The sequence below is a fragment of the Pleurodeles waltl genome, chromosome 1_2, assembly GCF_031143425.1.
Source record: "Pleurodeles waltl isolate 20211129_DDA chromosome 1_2, aPleWal1.hap1.20221129, whole genome shotgun sequence".
In the NCBI taxonomy this organism is placed as follows: domain Eukaryota; kingdom Metazoa; phylum Chordata; class Amphibia; order Caudata; family Salamandridae; genus Pleurodeles; species Pleurodeles waltl.
In genome coordinates, this window is record NC_090437.1 from 119195902 (window position 1) to 119214367 (window position 18466).

At 45.6% G+C, this 18466-nt stretch overlaps 1 protein-coding gene across 2 annotated transcripts in view; it reads right to left on the minus strand.

Annotated features, from left to right (window-relative positions):
* The window catches only part of MRPL1 (mitochondrial ribosomal protein L1), a 772839-nt gene that overhangs the window by 525451 nt on the left and 228922 nt on the right, over positions 1-18466 (minus strand). The window contains exon 5 of one of the 2 annotated variants that reach the window (XM_069236801.1): positions 8941-9012. The exons of the other annotated variant lie outside the window; for it this stretch is intronic. Within the exon in view, the coding sequence (XP_069092902.1) occupies positions 8941-9012 (72 nt within the window). The remainder of the gene's footprint in view (positions 1-8940; positions 9013-18466) is intronic. 2 annotated transcript variants of the gene reach the window in all.

The following is an 18466-nucleotide window of genomic DNA, read 5'->3' on the forward strand; positions in this document are numbered from 1 at the left end:
GAGGCAATCAGGCACTACGCACAAGTTACCTTTGCTAAATTTGATACGGCAGCTAAATACACCAAGGATACAGCCATACTGATGACCATAAACGCTAAACAGCTTATGCACACTGCTTCATGCATCCAGCAAATAACTGAGCATCAGTTAGGCTGAGGCTGGGCACTAGGAGCTATGAAGACGCTAAATATAGTGTTACAACAGCTAATTTGGTTATTGATGGTTTGTGTTACGCTAATGACTATACTATGTAGACTATATGTATACACAAAACAGCTTCATACTAAAGATGCAGGCGCTTAGAATAACGCTGACCAGTATTAGTAGCAACCTAGCTAGCAGAATGTCAAAGTAAATTATATCCGTTTCAACATGCATCACGCTGATCTAAGGGGTGGAGTGATCAGTATAGGGAAAGATGCGGAAGACATTGTGACGCGAAGGGTTAATTAGTTTGAGCAGTGTAGAGGAGTGTAATGCCTGTTGAACCCCACCCCGCCTAAACATCGTGGAAAAGTTCATGATATTATTTTCAAGCTTGTTTGTGTAGAAGACTCCATCTCAACCTTGAGAACGAGAGTACACAGAGAAGATGGAAACAAAGGCTGGAGAATGGCAGAGAAGCCAAGTACTGATAACATAGCTAGAAAATGCCACAATGAGATAGAATCCAAGCTTCGAGTTATTTAAGCACTTAAGTGTGGGTGGGGGATTTGAAGCTCGCAGATGGAGTTGTGAAAGCTGCCATGGCCCAGCGCTGCCTCCCTGTTTGCTGACCGTGATGCTTGAGGGGGGAGAGAGGTACAAGCAGGCAGTAGAGGGCTTCCCAGCATTTCGTGGACTAAGTTAAGTTCCACACAGGGATGAAAGGCCTTTGTTTCTCTGCTCTACTATTATGACTGATTATTTATGCTTGCACTGTGTTTATAACCTGAAGTATTCAGCTCGTTTATATTTTGCTTTCTAAACCTCGTAGTGTGAATCTGCTAAAATAACTGAAACATGCATTTTGGTGTGCAGTAAATCAAAGCTTATCTGCAGTATTCAGTTTGTTTATATTTTGCCTCCTGAACATCGTAGTGAGAGCCTGCTGCAGTAATTGAAACATGCATTTTGGTGTGCAGTAAATCAAAGCTTATCTGAAGTATTCAACTCATTTATATTCTGCTTCCTGAATATCGTAGTGTAATGCATTTTGGTATACAGTTAATCAAAACTTATATCTGTCAATGAACTCTTTGCTTATATATATATATATGTATAGATGCTCTTTGTAGTGTACTTGTATATAAATAGATGCTTTTCATTGCTATTCTTATTCTACTATTGTTAATGTGCTAAATGCCTACATTTACCTGCAATTCTAGTAAAGCTAAATTGTATTTATAATTGGCGAGTGGTCCTTCATTGAGCGTCCTTATTGACTTATACCGAACAGGTGTCATCCAGTCACCTAAATAAGACAGTGACAACATGCCAAAAGTATCTCAGAGGATATAGGGCCTGATTTTAACCTTGGCGGACGGCGGAGGCCGTCCGCCAAGGTTCCGCCGCCAAATGACCGCACCGCGGTCACAAGACCGCGGCGGCCATTCTAACATTTCCTCTGGGCCGGCGGGCGCTCTCCAAAAGAGCGCCCGCCGGCCCAGAGGAAATGCCCCTGCAACGAGGACGCCGGCTCAGAATTGAGCCGGCGTAGTTGCAGGGGTGCGACGGGTGCAGTTTGCACCCGTCGCGTATTTCAGTGTCTGCATGGCAGACACTGAAATACTTTGCGGGGCCCTCTTACGGGGGCCCCTGCCGTGCCCATGCCATTGGCATGGGCACGGCAGGGGCCCCCAGGGGCCCCGCGGCACCCCCTACCGCCATCCTGTTCATGGCGGGTTTCCCGCCATGAACAGGATGGCGGTAGGGGCTGTCAGAATCCTCATGGCGGCGGAGCGCGCTCCGCCACCATGAAGGATTCCCCCGAGCAGCGGTAAGTCGGCGGGAGCCCGCCGACTTGCCGCTTCTGACCGCGGCTGAACCGCCGCGGTCAGAATGCTCGTGGGAGCACCGCCAGCCTGTTGGCGGTGCTCCCGTGGTCGGTGGCCCTGGCGGCCACCGGCCGCCAGGGTCAGAATGACCCCCATAGTCCCTTAGGAGGTTAAGTAATATACACAAATTATATGTACACAAACGAAAAGCAGGTAAGTAACAGTTAGAAAAGTAGTGCAAACAATGTAGAATCACAATAGAATGCAATAGGGAGAAATAGGCCTAGGGGCAACACAAACCATATACTCCAAAAGTGGAATGCGAACCACAAATGGACCGCAGGCCTAGTGTAGGTTGTAGAGGGTCGCTGGGGCTGTTAGAAAGCACTAAGGGTGTCCAAGATACCCCACCCCAAGACCCTGAAAAGTAGGAGTAAAGTTACCCTACTACCCCAGAAAGACAGTATAGTCGAGATAGGGGATTCTGCAAGGACAACAACTGCCAGCAAAACACTGAAGACGGATTCCTGGACCTGAGGACCTGTAAAGGAAGGGCACCAAGCCCAAGAGTCACGTAAGTGTCCGGGGGGCAGGGGGGCAGGAGCCCACTAAACCCCGGATGAAGGTGCCAAAGGGCTGCCTCCGGGTGGAAGAAGCCGAAGATTCAGCAACAATGGAAGGTGCCAGGAACTTCTCCTTTGGTCAGAAGATGTCCCAGGGCGTGCTGGAGGATGCAGAGTTGTTTCCATGCAGAAAGACCACGAACAAGCCGTGCTAGCTGCAAGAGTCGCGGTTGAGGATTTTGGGTGCTGCTGGGGCCCAGGAAGGACCAGGAGATCGCCCCTTGGAGGAGAAGACAGAGGGGGTGCTCAGCAACTCCGAGAGCCCCTGCAGAAGTAGGCAGCACCCATAGAAGTACCTGAACAGGCACTTAAAAGATCTGAGAACATCGGTCGACTCAGAGTCACCAAGGGGGGGTCCCACGACGTCGAAGTCCAACTCAGCGAGTTGGGCAAGGCAGGACGGAGTGCTGGGGACCTGGGCTAGGCTGTGCACGAAGGAAGTCTTGCAAAAGTGCACAGAAGCCGGCGCAACTGCAGTTCACAGGATCACTGTGTGGCGTGTGGAGGCAAGGACTTACCTCCACCAAATTTGGACAGAAGGGCCACTGGACTGTGGGAGACACTTGGACCCAGGTCCTGTGTTCCAGGGACCACGCTCGTCAGGATGAGAGGGGACCCAGAGGACCGGTGATGCAGAAGTTTGGTGCCTGCGTTAGTAGGGGGAAGATTCCGTCGACCCGCAGGAGATTTATTCTTGGCTTCCAGTGCAGGGTGAAGGAAGACAGCCCTCAGAGCATGCACCACTAGGAAACAATCGAGAAAGCCGTCAGGATGAGGCGCTACAATGTTGCTGGTAGTCTTCTTGCTACTTTGTTGCGGCTATGCAGGCGTCCTGGAGCAGTCAGCGGTCGATCCTTGGCAGAAGTCGAGGAGGGAAGTGCAGAGGAACTCTGGTGAGCTCTTGTGTTCGTTACCTGAGGAATAGCTCAGAGGAGAGACCCTAAGTAGCCCACAGAGGAGGATTGGCTACTGAGAAAGGTAAGCACCTATCAGGAGGGGTCTCTGACGTCACCTGCTGGCACTGGCCGCTCAGAGCTGTCCATTGTGCCTTCACACCTCTGCATCCAAGACGGCAGAGGTCTGGGGCTCACTGGTGGAACTCTGGGCACCTCCCCTGGGAGGTGCTGGTCAGGGGAGTGGTCACTCTCCTTTCCTTTGTTCAGTTTCGTGCCAGAGCAGGGCTGGGGGGGTCCCTGAACCGGTGTAGACTGGCTTATGCAGAGAGGGCACCATCTGTGCCCACCAAAGCATTTCCAGAGGCTGGGGGAGGCTACTCCTCCCCAGCCCTTCACACCTATTTCCAAAGGGAGAGGGTGTAACACCCTCTCTCAGAGGAAATCCTTTGTTCTGCCTTTCTGGGACCAGGCTGCCCAGACCCCAGGGGGCCAGAAACCTGTCTGAGGGGTTGGCAGCAGCAGTAGTTGCAGTGGAGACCCCAGAAAGCAAGCTTGGCAGTACCCGGGCTCTGTGCTAGAGACCTGGGGATGCATGGATTTGTCCCCCCAATACCAGAATGGTATTGGGGTGACAATACCATTATCCTAGACATGTTACATGGCCATGTTCAGAGTTACCATTGTGACGCTACATATAGGTATGGACCTATATGTAGTGCACGCGTGTAATGGTGTCCCGCACTCACAAAGTCCAGGGAATTTCCCCTGAACAATGTGGGAGCACCTTGGGTAGTGCCAGGGTGCCGACACACTAAGTAACTTTGCACATAACCTTCACCAAGTGAGGGTTAGACATATAGGTGACTTATAAGTTACTTATGTGCAGTGAAAAATGGCTGTGAAATAATGTGGACGTTATTTCACTCAGGCTGCAGTGGCAGTCTTGTGTAAGAATTGTCAGAGCTCCCTATGGGTGGCAAAGGAAATACTGTAGCCCATAGGGATCTCCTGGAACCCCAATACCCTTAGTACCTAGGTACCATATGCAAGGGAATTATAAGGGTGTTCCAGTGTGCCAATGAGAATTGGTAAAATTAGTCACTAGCCTGCAGTGGCAAAACACTGAGGTTCTGGTTAACAGAGCCTCAGTGATACAGTTAGGCACCACACAGGGAACACCTACAGGGCATACATTATGAGCACTGGGGTCCTGACTAGCAGGATCCCAGTGACACATAGGCAAAAACAAACATACATAGAGTAAAAATGGGGGTAACATGCCAGGCACGATGTTAATTTCCTACAGTTCTACTGGAGGTGGAATACTTTGCGGGGTGATCTTGTTGGCGCAGCCGGGGATCCAGTTGGATAAACTACAGGCACCCTGTTTAAGGTTGTTGGAGACTAGAGGTTTTCTGGCTTGGAGGGCGGTGGTCCACTGGGCCTCTGATTTTTCCCCATCTTGGTGGGGGGAGGGGGGTGGCGGGGAAGGGTGGGGGGACTTGATATTATAGTGGCTGTGAAGACTGGGTCTAGGATGTGTCCCGCAGTATGAGCTGGGCTGGCGACTAGCTGTTTGAGTCCAATATTGTTTAGGCTATACAGAAGGTTGGTGAAGTTTTGCTCATGGGTGTTGTCTAGATAGAAATTGAGGTCACCAAGGAACATGTAATCTGTTGAGTTGATGGCAAGGGAGGTGATGTAGTTGGTGATGCTCTCGCAAAAGGTGGGGCAGGGTCTTGGGGGTCTTTAAGCCAAGGTTCCCCTGAAGCTGGTCTTAGCGTTGGTTCGCATGAGGAAGTTGAGATGCTCCATGAGGTGAGACGATTCCTCCTCAAAGGTGTGACACAAGAGGTTGTCCTTTTGCATGATGGCGATGCCTCCCCATGCTTGTTGTGGCAGTCTTTGGGATAAGTTTGTAGCCTTGCAGGGTGGTGCAGGTGATGTCAGGGACCTGATGCGGGTGTGAGCCAGGTCTCAGTGATGAATAGCAGGACCAGCCCGAGGGTGTCCCATATTTACACAGTGTGTTTGCAGAGCAATCATTAGTTGAGCAGCAGACACTGTACTTGATTCTTGGGGTTGGTGGGCAGCTTGGTGGATCTCGGGCCTGTAGGTGAAGTGGCATTGTAGGGAGGCAAAGGGTCCGACCATGGTCTGTGGGAAGGTGAGGGAGCAGTTGTTGTCTGTGGTCCTGGGAGCCAGGGTTCAGAGCTCTGTGGCGGAGTAACGACAGGTAATGAGAGAGTCGGGGTTCCTGGTGCTGGGCGCGGTCCAGGTAAAGACAGGCTTGACTTTGGCGCACCGGCGGCACGCCTGCTCTACAGATGCACTTTGACTGAGCAGGCAAGGTTCTACTCAATGGAATGGATTAGGGTGCAGCTCCCAGACATTGGTTTTGTCCCAATTGTTTATAGTGGAAAGAGCCTACAGAACGTTGCCATCGAAGGTAATCCCAGAACCATTGTTGAGAAGATACTCGATTACAGGGTTTGCAAGACTATACTTTAGGGGGTGTGCAGAAGGGGAGATCCCAATTTTGAAAACATTGTGATCCGGATATTCCAAGACTACACCAGGTCTGAGCAGCAACAACGGCAATCATTCAGTGGGGTTAAACAGAAGCTGAGGACGATGGGACTTCAATATATGCTGTTTTATCCAGCTAAACTTAAAGTGGAACACAGTTGCCCACATTTTGTCACATAGCCGGAAGATGTTTGGGACTGGCTGGAGATACACAATGATGGGTGATTAAGCATGAGGAGATGGGGAGGTGACCGGGGCAGACCAGGAGGCAGCCACACAGCAAAGTTCTGGATTTAGGGCTCAAGTGGTGGTGCGCAGAGTTGGTACACTGGATTTATAACAGCAGAGACAGGAACATGAACAAGCCAGGGCCTTGGTGGAGTCGGTGCTGAATCCGTTGGGTCGGCTCAGAAAGACTGCAAGATTTGCCACCCACTGATGCTGGAACAAGTGACTTTAAGGTCTAATTGAAGTGGGTTTCTTGCCTGGGAGTGTTGGGTAGAAGTTTCCCATTGGACCTTTAGCCGTTATAAATGATGGCCGCCGCCCTAATGAGACACTAGATGCAGCTCAGTTTTATTATAAATGCCCGGCATGAATGTCAAGGCCACAGCAGTGTGACTGTACTGCAGGAAGCGGGATAGCTTAAGGTGCAATGAAAGCAACAGGTCTCGGAGCCAAGGGAAGGGATTACTCAGGGGGTGGAGTATTGCCCCTCATCTCTTGAGTGTAAGAGCTGTGGTGAGTAGTGCTGCTGAAGGAATGTGAGTTTGTATGTATGCAAGTGTGTTAGGGGTAGGAACACAATAATGGCTTACCTGTAGCTGATGGCGACAGTAGCTGGCCCAGGTCAAGACTTTGCCCTTGGGAGATAACACAGTTTGTAGAGAGGGATTGATTCATATTCGGCACACAAGTTCTTGTTGAAGCCCAGTGGGCAGTTGGGGCGCGAAACAAATGGCGATACACAAATGGAGAGACACAAGTTAAGAAATAGTGTGTTTACCCAGGGAGGGAGGCGGGAGAGTTGTATTATTTAGGTAAAGTATTGTTGAAGGTAGTGACAGTGGTACACTGCTTGGGGGAAGAGGGCACGGGGGTAAAATATCCATACCGTTAACATCGGATGTGTGACTTCACTTGTCTTCTCACATGGAACGTGAGAGGCCTGGGTACATTTAGAAACCGTTACAGGACTCACATGTGCTTGAAACGTACAGGAATCCATATAGCAATACTTCAGGAGAAAAATGTGACGGAGGGGGAAGCCCAGAAATTACAGTAAAAGTGGAAAGGTCAGCTGTACTCATTGATTTACTCTTCATATGCCAGGGAGGTCTCCATATGGGGCGTCCCTTCCAGCAGCTTCGTCACATAACTGATTTCAAGGAGAGATATAGTCTAGTACATGGCAGGCTTGATGGTGTTGAATTACGCCTACTTGAAGTACACGCCCTCAACATAGATGACAGACTTTTCCCCGGCCTTCGAGTCTGAACTTTTATGTTACGTGGATCTGCCCATCATATTGGGGGGGAGGGGGGGGACACTAACTGCGTGTTTGGCGGTATGCTGGACAGACACCCACCATGATTAGGTATCAAACCCACCATGACGGCCAGCCTGATGGAGACCATGTACAGACTCCAATGTAGGGATTTATGGAGGGAACTTTACCGGATGGCAACAGAGTTCTCCCATTTCTCCTCCACACATCGTGCTCACAGCAGACTGAACCGGTTCCTCACCACTACACTAAACATCATGGGGTGAGCTAGCAGGTACGGTTCCTCTCTGATCAAGCCCTCTGCTCCTGGAATGCGATATGAGAAGATATTCCCTTGGGTATCACTGTGGAGACTTAAACGGAGTCACTGGGGGGCGCAGAGTTTAAGGTAGACATGCAGCAGGCCACAAAGGGCTATTCTGAGTTCAACTGGACTGCTGCAGAGACGTATGGCACATGGGGTGCATGAAAAGTAGTGACCCAAAAGGAGTGCCTCAGGAAGATATGTTGCACGAGGAGAAAGCTTGAGAGGGAACTGTGGGAATGAGTGTCCCAGTTGACCCTACTGCAGCAACGGACAAGGGGTGGAGAGGAGGATTGGGTGGACCTCACAGCCACCCACAGATGAGTGGCAGAGAAATAGGACAGGCTGGACCGACATGTGAGAAGGGACCATCGGCAGAGACTGCATACAGGAGGTGGTCGGTCAAGCCTGGCTGTTATGGTGGAGAGACATCACTGGTGATCTGTTTCAACATCTGGATGGCCTGTTGGTGGTTTGGTCTGGGCCAATAAACGTAGCAGGGTAAAACATGAAATTCTGAAATTGAATCAAGAGCATGAAGGTCTTGGTCTACCCGATTTCTAGATGTATTACCTTGCGTGGCTACTTCAGTACGTGGCATTGTGATGTGAGAAAGAATCAGACTGGGGAAAAAAGCTACTAGTGGGTTTGGTACCTTCGACCCATCTCCAAAGCTCCTGATGCGTGGGCGTAGAGTACCGGCGGGCACACTGTTTATATTACAGGTAGCGCAGCTCCATGATTATTACACTATATATATATATATATATATATATATATATATATATATATATATACACACAATTACTACCATTACACTACATAATATATTATCTGCAGTAATCATTGTATACGGAATATGGAGGTGCTATATGTCATTGCCATATGTGTTGTCTTTGTTGACTGTCTAAAATGTTAATATAGACATTTAAAAAAATATATAAAAAATACTCATGGAGGTTAACCAATTGAGCATTTTCTTAAAAATTAAAAAAAAAATCTATCATTTAAAATGCATCGAGATAGGTCTCAGGCATCAAAATACAGGTAAGAAACAAACTTAGATTTGAATTAAAAGCATATTTAGAAGAAGAAAAAAAATCACCTGTTGGACAAGTTCAATCCCTCCCGCACAACATGCACCATTCTCCAGAGCTAATTTAGCTTCATTGGCACTCTGTTAGGAGAAGGAGGAGAATGTATCAGAATTAACAGTGCAAAATTGTAATAGTGAAAAAAAAAACATTCTGTAAATGAAAAGCACTCCTGTAGAGCAACACTGAGGACTGGCAATAAATACCCCCCTGTGGCTACTCAGACCTCTTCCTGATTACCTGTGAGAATTTTCTGCAATGTACAGCTGCACCTTAGCCTGAGTATACATCAGATGCGTGCACTCAGCATATATCAGAACACATACTCACTGACATTTGTTGCAGCCAAGGAAGGAGGAAGGAATAAGCAACGAATACCAGGTAGTTTTCCAAATCAGCTCTCAAGACTGCTGACTGGAGAAACTTATGAAGGACCCTAGGCTGCATGCAACAGCTGGATAAAACGAAGGTCTTCTGATACTGAATATTTAAGACTGCATTAATGCGCCATAGGAATGTGGAATTCCTATCGCCTGAAACCCAGGACATATTTATTGTTTGGGGTCAAGGGCAACAAGTTTTCATGTTTATTTTGTCCTTGGTACAAGTAGGCCCAACCAACAAACCCTTCGGCTGCCAGTTTACAGAGAAGGGAACTGTGTGCAACTGAGGTAATTTGTGTCCATTTGTTAATGCTGATCGATCTTGTATTTATGCTCATTATTAGGGTGAGCACTGTAAATACACGTTTTAAGGTCACACTTCACTACTGGAAGTGATTGTAGGAGGCTGGACTGGCTTGTAGTGAGTACCAAGGGGTACTTACACCTTGCACCAGGCCCAGTTATCCCTTATTAGTGTATAGGGTGTCTAGCAGCATAGGCTGATAGATAATGGTAGCTTAGCAGAGCAGCCTAGGCTGAACTAGGAGACGAGTGAAGCTCCTATAGTACCACAAATGTCACTTGCACAATATCATAAGAAAACACAATACACAGTTATACTAAAAATAAAGGTACTTTATTTTTATGACAATATGCCAAAGTATCTCAGAGTGTACCCTCAGTATGAGGATAGCAAATATACACAAGATATATGTACACAATACCAAAAATATGCAGTATAGTCTTAGAAAACAGTGCAAACAATGTATAGTTACAATAGGATGCAATGGGGACACATAGGGATAGGGGCAACACAAACCATATACTCCAAAAGTGGAATGCGAACCACGAATGGACCCCAAACCTATGTGACCTTGTAGAGGGTCGCTGGGACTATTAGAAAATAGTGAGGGTTAGAAAAATAGCCCACCCCAAGACCCTGAAAAGTGAGTGCAAAGTGCACTAAAGTTCCCCAAAGGACAAAGAAGTCGTGATAGGGGAATTCTGCAGGAAAGACACAAACCAGCAATGCAACAACGATGGATTTCCAGTCGAGGGTACCTGTGGAACAAGGGGACCAAGTCCAAAAGTCACAAGCAAGTCGGAGATGGGCAGATGCCCAGGAAATGCCAGCTGTGGGTGCAAAGAAGCTTCTATTGGACAGAAGAAGCTTAGGTTTCTGCAGGAACGACAAGGGCTAGAGACTTCCCCTTTGGAGGACGGATCCCTCACGCCGTGGAGAGTCGTGCAGAAGTGTTTTCCCGCCGAAAGACCGCCAACAAGCCTTGCTAGCTGCAAATCGTGCAGTTAGCGTTTTTGGATGCTGCTGTGGCCCAGGAGGGACCAGGATGTCGCAAATTGCGTCAGGAGACAGAGGGGACGTCGAGCAAGACAAGGAGCCCTCTCAGCAGCAGGTAGCACCCGGAGAAGTGCCAGAAACAGGCACTACGAAGATGCGTGAAACGGTGCTCACCCGAAGTTACACAAAGGAGTCCCACGTCGCCGGAGACCAACTTAGAAAGTCGTGCAATGCAGGTTAGAGTGCCGTGGACCCAGGCTTGGCTGTGCACAAAGGATTTCCGCCGGAAGTGCACAGGGGCCGGAGTAGCTGCAAAAGTCGCGGTTCCCAGCAATGCAGTCTGGCGTGGGGAGGCAAGGACTTACCTCCACCAAACTTGGACTGAAGAGTCACTGGACTGTGGGAGTCACTTGGACAGAGTTGCTGGATTCAAGGGACCTCGCTCGTCGTGCTGAGAGGAGACCCCAGGGACCGGTAATGCAGTTCTTTGGTGCCTGCGGTTGCAGGGGGAAGATTCCGTCGACCCACGGGAGATTTCTTCGGAGCTTCTAGTGCAGAGAGGAGGCAGACTACCCCCACAGCATGCACCACCAGGAAAACAGCCGAGAAGGCGGCAGGATCAGCGTTACAGAGTTGCAGTAGTCGTCTTAGCTACTTTGTTGCAGTTTTGCAGGCTTCCAGCGCGGTCAGCAGTCGATTCCTTGGCAGAAGGTGAAGAGAGATGCAGAGGAACTCGGATGAGCTCTTGCATTCATTATCTAAAGTTTCCCCAGAGACAGAGACCCTAAATAGCCAGAAAAGAGGGTTTGGCTACCTAGGAGAGAGGATAGGCTAGCAACACCTGAAGGAGCCTATCAGAAGGAGTCTCTGACGTCACCTGGTGGCACTGGCCACTCAGAGCAGTCCAGTGTGCCAGCAGCACCTCTGTTTCCAAGATGGCAGAGGTCTGGAGCACACTGGAGGAGCTCTGGACACCTCCCAGGGGAGGTGCAGGTCAGGGGAGTGGTCACTCCCCTTTCCTTTGTCCAGTTTCGTGCCAGAGCAGGGCTAAGGGGTCCCTGAACCGGTGTAGACTGGCTAATGCAGAAATGGGTACCAAATGTGCCCATGAAAGCTTTTCCAGAGGCTGGGGGAGGCTACTCCTCCCCTGCCTTCACACCATTTTCCAAAGGGAGAGGGTGTAACACCCTCTCTCAGAGGAAGTCCTTTGTTCTGCCATCCTGGGACAAACCTGGCTTGACCCCAGGAGGGCAGAAACCTGTCTGAGGGGTTGGCAGCAGCAGCAGCTGCAGTGAAACCCCAGGAGAGGCAGTTTGGCAGTACCAGGGTCTGTGCTACAGACCACTGGGATCATGGGATTGTGCCAACTATGCCAGGATGGCATAGAGGGGGCAATTCCATGATCATAGACATGTTACATGGCCATATTCGGAGTTACCATTGTGACGCTACATATAGGTAGTGACCTATATGTAGTGCACGCGTGTAATGGTGTCCCCGCACTCACAAAGTCCGGGGAATTGGCCCTGAACAATGTGGGGGCACCTTGGCTAGTGCCAGGGTGCCCTCACACTAAGTAACTTTGCACCTAACCTTTACCAGGTAAAGGTTAGACATATAGGTGACTTATAAGTTACTTAAGTGCAGTGTAAAATGGCTGTGAAATAACGTGGACGTTATTTCACTCAGGCTGCAGTGGCAGACCTGTGTAAGAATTGTCAGAGCTCCCTATGTGTGGCAAAAGAAATGCTGCAGCCCATAGGGATCTCCTGGAACCCCAATACCATGGGTACCTCAGTACCATATACTAGGGAATTATAAGGGTGTTCCAGTAAGCCAATGTAAATTGGTAAAATTGGTCACTAGCCTGTTAGTGACGATTTGAAAGAAATGAGAGAGCATAACCACTGAGGTTCTGGATAGCAGAGCCTCAGTGAGACATTTAGTCACTACACAGGTAACACATTCAGGCACACCTATGAGCACTGGGGCCCTGGCTGGCAGGGTCCCAGTGACACATACAACTAAAACAACATATATACAGTGAAAAATGGGGGTAACATGCCAGGCAAGATGGTACTTTCCTACAGTGATTCCAGTAAAAAAAAAAAAAAAAAAAATGTACACACATTAGAAAAGTTTAACATGAAGCTAAGTATAATGCTCCCAGAATGCTCTCTGATTATATGCAAATGTTTGCAGAAGCTTGTAAGCAACAGTTATGATTCTTTGTTTTCAAAATAAAATGTTCAGAAAAAAATGCAAGTATGAAATTTTAGGTGCTATTTCTTTGAAGTGTCACTTAGTTAAATGTGTTGATGCATGCCAGTATTTCCAAAAAATATCCGTAATGGAAAAATCAGTGTAACCATTTTCAACAAGATTATGGGAAGCATGAAAATAAACAAGCACTGGCAAAGCCAACCGATCCAACATTTTTTTGTGAGTCTTTTGGTTTCGTCAATGCGTTTCTTGCTTTGACATGGCTTTTGTAACACTTTATTGTTGTGGGAGCTGCCAGGCCCACACCATTGTAACAAACACTGGCAAAGAAAAATACGTTTTTGGTCTCAAAAAGCACACATTGCCACCAGCTGTGTAACAAAGGACCCCGCAGTCTTCCTCAAAGGGGCCCCCTGAGCACAGCACCTACCCTGAGTGAGTCTGGTGGGGGGAGGGGGTGGGGGGCCTCCATGTTCTTTGCAAGGGGCCCCCCTCCAAGTTTTTTGCACCACTGATTGCCACAGTAGTTCCTGGCACTGAACAAAACTACTTTGTGTGCCAATATGCTCTTTGAGGAAGAGCGAATATGATCCCTCACAGTAAAGCCAGATGACAGATAGAGAAATAGACGTTTAATACAAACAAAATGTCTTTGTTACCGCAAGACCTAATTAGGGACCCTATTCGTAAAGAAAGTCACAAAAGTGCACCCATGGTATATTTCTTTGAATAAGTTGCTTGCATTAATTCACAAGAACTTATAGAAGTAGACCAGGAAATAGGACTCCTAGAAAATATCTGTTAAGTATATTTTAGCAGTAGCAAATATCATTGTGTAGATTTGCTCATATGAAAATCTGTTGAGCGTTTAAAAGTTCACTTTCCCTCCAACCACTTTTTCCCAACCCTGAAAGAACTTCTACTTCTGCCATTGTCAGGAGTAAATTTCCAATCTTGCTCATTATGGGAAAAGACTAGAGAAGAGCTGGTGAAAATCCTTAAAACATGCAAGTTAGTAGATTTGCAGACCTAAAGGCATTCCAGCCCTGGAACTATTGCTTACTGCTTCCTCTAGCCCCACTATGTATAGCTGCGGATAGTTGGCAAAATAAGAAAATTGCTAGAGTAGTGATTGAAATTTCAAGTATTCAAGCCCTATTATAGTAGTAGCCTTTGCATAATCAGAGAGGCTATTATCAGAGCTCTTACATAAAGAGATTGCGGTCATAATTTGTCGCCGCACTACATGGCACCAGAAGAACAAGTAGATTTTTTTGCAGGACAAGTAGATTTAAGAAGTAACCTGTCCCATGGACAAGTAAATATTTTATTAAATTCCACGATCATGTGCCATCATCAGAAAATGAAAGTATCGTATTGAAAATACCTCCAGATCTTTCAACATTAATGTCTTAGGAGTGACAATCATTAACGAGGTACATTTAGCTATCTTAAGTGATAGGTATAACAGCAAGTACCACAGATGTATTTAGCTATCTTAAGTGATAGGAATATCAGCAAGTACCACAGAAGTAATGAAGAAACATTTGCCTAGACTATTTTGGCCAAACTAGAAGAATCTAAGCCCCTATTTATGCTATGCTTGTTTGAGAAGGATTGGTAGGAGAATTAGGGTTACAATCACAGAGTCTATCGCAAGTATGTCAAATTGCCAGATTCTCACTAAAATTCTGAACAGTCAAGGTTTCCCTTTCACCACAATCATAAAGTACTTTCAGCGGCACATATGCACAAGACAGCGCATGTCAGCCTTTTATAAATCCTTAGTTATGAAAAGGTATTTTTACAGTTAAAAAAGCATCACTTGTAAGATGCAATCCTAGTTTTTTCCCCAAAATAACCTATTGAGCAGATCAAAATCCAAGTTAGACCTTATTTTTTGTCATTCCTCAATGAGACTAATAAAGTCTCATGGAGGGCTGAAGTTTCTAAGACAAGTTCTCCCTATTCTGCTAAAGAAGCCTCATTGACCAACCCCACTGGTTTGAGGATCTGATGATGTATCTCTCAGGGTCCAATTTGGTGTCTCTGGCATCGCAATTTAAAATCACAACTTAGGGTGAAGTAGGATTTGAATTTGTAATTCTGAAAATGCCACTTTTAGAAGGAAAATGTTTCTTACCCAGTAAGCATCTGTTTGTGGCATGTGTGGTCGTAAATACACATGCTCTGCATTCCCCTGTCATCTGATGTTGGGTCCAGAGTGTTGCAAGTTTTTTTCTTCAAAGAAGCTTCCCCTCCCTCCCGAGTAATGGGATCGAATGACTCCTCCTTTGAAGTGATACTGCGCATAGGCATCAAGTCCTTTGTTAGATTGTTTTCCCGCAGACGGGTGAGAAAAGGACTGTCTAAGAAGTATAGAGAAAGAGATGTTCATGCACATGTAACTACATATGTACAAATATAATGTAACTTGAATAGCCACAGGCATCCAGGAAGGAGGTTGGGTGCATGCATGTGAATCTACAACACTACCTGCCACAAACAGATGCTTACTGGGTAAGTAACATTTTCCGTTTGATAGCATATGTGGCTGTAAATACACATGCTCTGCATAGGCTGTAAATCAGCCTCTCAATAAATGCAGTGGCTAGCCTATGGGAGTTGCAGTTGACTGGATAAGTGTTTGCAGCACAGCTTGACCTACGGTGGCTTGCTGGCTTGCTACTACAGCCACACATTGTTTTGTGTAGACCATGTAGCTGCCTTACAAAGGTCAGCTATAGGGATGTTTCCAAGGAAAGCCATAGTTGCACCTTTTTTCCCAGTAGAATGTGCTCTAGGAGTAACAGGTAACTGTCTCTTTACTTTAGCGTAGCAAGTCTGTATAAACTTTACTATCCATCTAGCTATGCCGTTTTCGAATACTGGACTGCCCTTGTGAGGTAGTGAAAGGGCTATAAAGAGCGGTTTAGTTTTCCTACACTCTTTAGTTTCTGTCAATGTAAAACATGAGTGCTCTTAACAGCTAGAGTGTGGAGAGCTCTTTCTGCAATAGAGTCAGGCTGCGGAAAGAAGACTGGTAGCTCAACGGATTGGTTTATATGGAATTGAGAGACTACTTTAAGAAGGAACTTCGGGTTTGTGCGAAGGACCACTCTTTCTCTATGAACTTGGAAGAAAGGTTCTTCCAAGCTTAGGGCCTGGAGCTCACTGACACATCGGAGTGACGTGAAGGCAACTAAGAAATCCACCTTACAAGAAAGGTATTGAAGAGGGAATTAATCAAGTGGCTCAAAAGTAGGGCCCATGAGCCTGCTAAGCAGAATATTGAGGATCCAGGATGTGGCAAAAGGCACCTTGGGTGGAATTACCCTTTTAAGGCTTTCTATGAAAGCTTTAATGACCATGATTCTGAACAAAGAAAAACGTTGTCTGTTCTGTAGATATGCAGCTATAGCTGCGAGATGAAGGCAGATGGAACTGTAAACTAAATTTACTTTTTGTAAATGGAGAAAATAAACAATGTCTTGAACGGTAGCTTTAATGGGGTCAATACATTTGGGTTGGCAGCATCAAACTAAACGTTTCCATTTTCTTTTGTCTCACTACTGTTCGAAATCTTTCTTTCCGACATATCGCGGTCAGTCTGAACTTTTGGGTGTTCCTCGGTCTAGTGCAACCAGATGGCCCTGGTTGGCGCTTTAAGTTTCTAAGCACTAGATTTGCAGGTATTCTTTCAAAACTCATATCTCGGCGTCTACTTATTGGTTATCCTGAACATGTCTACTGGACCACTACATCCAGACATACGTCTGGTGGCAGTATACTAATGTTTTGAGGTGCTTAGTTTACAACATATCTAAAACCTGATTCTTGCATTGAGATTTAAGGTGACTTGATTAGGTATCATTTCATTTTTATTATTACTTTGCAGAAAATAAGCACATCATATATTTGGACCAGGAATGTACCTGTTATGGGAAATATATCTGTGCAGCCTGTGACAAACTACTAATGCTAATCTATAAAATCAAAATGATGGGGGGCCCAGTTTCTTTAATTCATCACATAGATTTTGATCAAAAATTGCTAAAACTGGCCAATGTGTTTTGCAACACTTGTTGCTTCTTTAGGGCCACACATTTCACAGTTATTCTAAAAACAAAACATAAAATTATTTATCAGTACATTAAATAACTTTCAGGTTCTCTAAATGTGCATTAACATTAGTTGACTTAGAAATTGCATTTCATTATGTGTAAAGTTACATCTATAGGAACTACACAATACTAATGCTCCATGTTCCAAGCAGAATCACTGTTCTTGGATATACCACAGCTTTATAATGAAATACTTGGGTTTGATAATACTATCTTACATCATTTACCGTCTTACATAATGAAGATTGTGCTATTTCATTGTATCTTCCGACTTCAACTACATATCATTCAAGGTACCAATGTAATTTATTTTTCCATAATACCCCTATTTTCTGATGGTGATCGCTTACATTCAATAAGTATAAGAATTGTTATTTCTCTTATAGTTCATTTACATTTTTTTCTAATTTCATTATTCCTCAGTTATTCTTAGTAGAAACCTAACATCTGTAAAGAAAACTTTAAGGAGGGTTCATAACTGAAATTCACTCTCAAACGTCTTTTACTTTCATATTAAGTGGCACCATTGCCAATTATCTTTAAAAAACACACACAATCTATTCTTAAAATCAATTTCACAAGAAGGTCTGGCTTTTCCAAATCCTGCACAATTGCTAATCTACAAATTTTCTCTCTATACATGTGATGTAATGGCCTGAGTGTCCGACTTCGGAGCTGGAGGAACCAGGTTTGAGTGTCTGCGTCGACTCAGCATCCTGTGATTCTGGACAAATTACTTTATCTCCCCGTGTCTACAATGCAGCTCCTTGAGATCCTCACCGGTGATTTGCTGTGCTTTACAAATCCTGGATTATTATTATTATTATTCTTAGGAAAGTTTAGTTCACAAAGATACCTCCTTATTACTAGTTTAATTATCAAGAACTACCACTCTGATCTTTGAGTTAACTCAAATGTCACATGAAAATCAATCAATGTACCTAGAAACGGCCCTCAAAAGATGTTACTGTCTAGCATATAATTAACACGAAGCATTCAGAAATTATTGTAAAATACAAACATGCAAGAAAGTCAGTTTACTATTTTAATCTCCAAAGTGAAATATGAAATGGCCATTCTAACTCTTTAAACACATATTCAGGATTCAACTTTTTCTCCCCTTTCAAGTAACTTTCTTAAATAGTGTTGTAGGAGGCTGGCCTGGCTTGTAGTGGGTACCAAAGGTACTTACACCATGTGCCAGGTCCAGTTATCCCTTATTAGTAGAGAAGAGGTGTTTCTAGCAGCTTAGGCTGATAGAAGGTAGCTATGGCAAAGCAGCTTAGCCTGAACTAGGAGACACGCAAAGCTACTATACCACTTATATCATATGCACAATATCATAAGAAAACACAATACACAGAGTTACTAAAAATAAAGGTACTTTATTTTTATGACGATATGCCAAAAGTATCTCAGTGAGTACCCTCAGTAAGAAGGTAAGTAATATACACAAGTTATATGTACACAAACCAAAATCAGGTAAGTAAGAACAAGAAAAGTAATG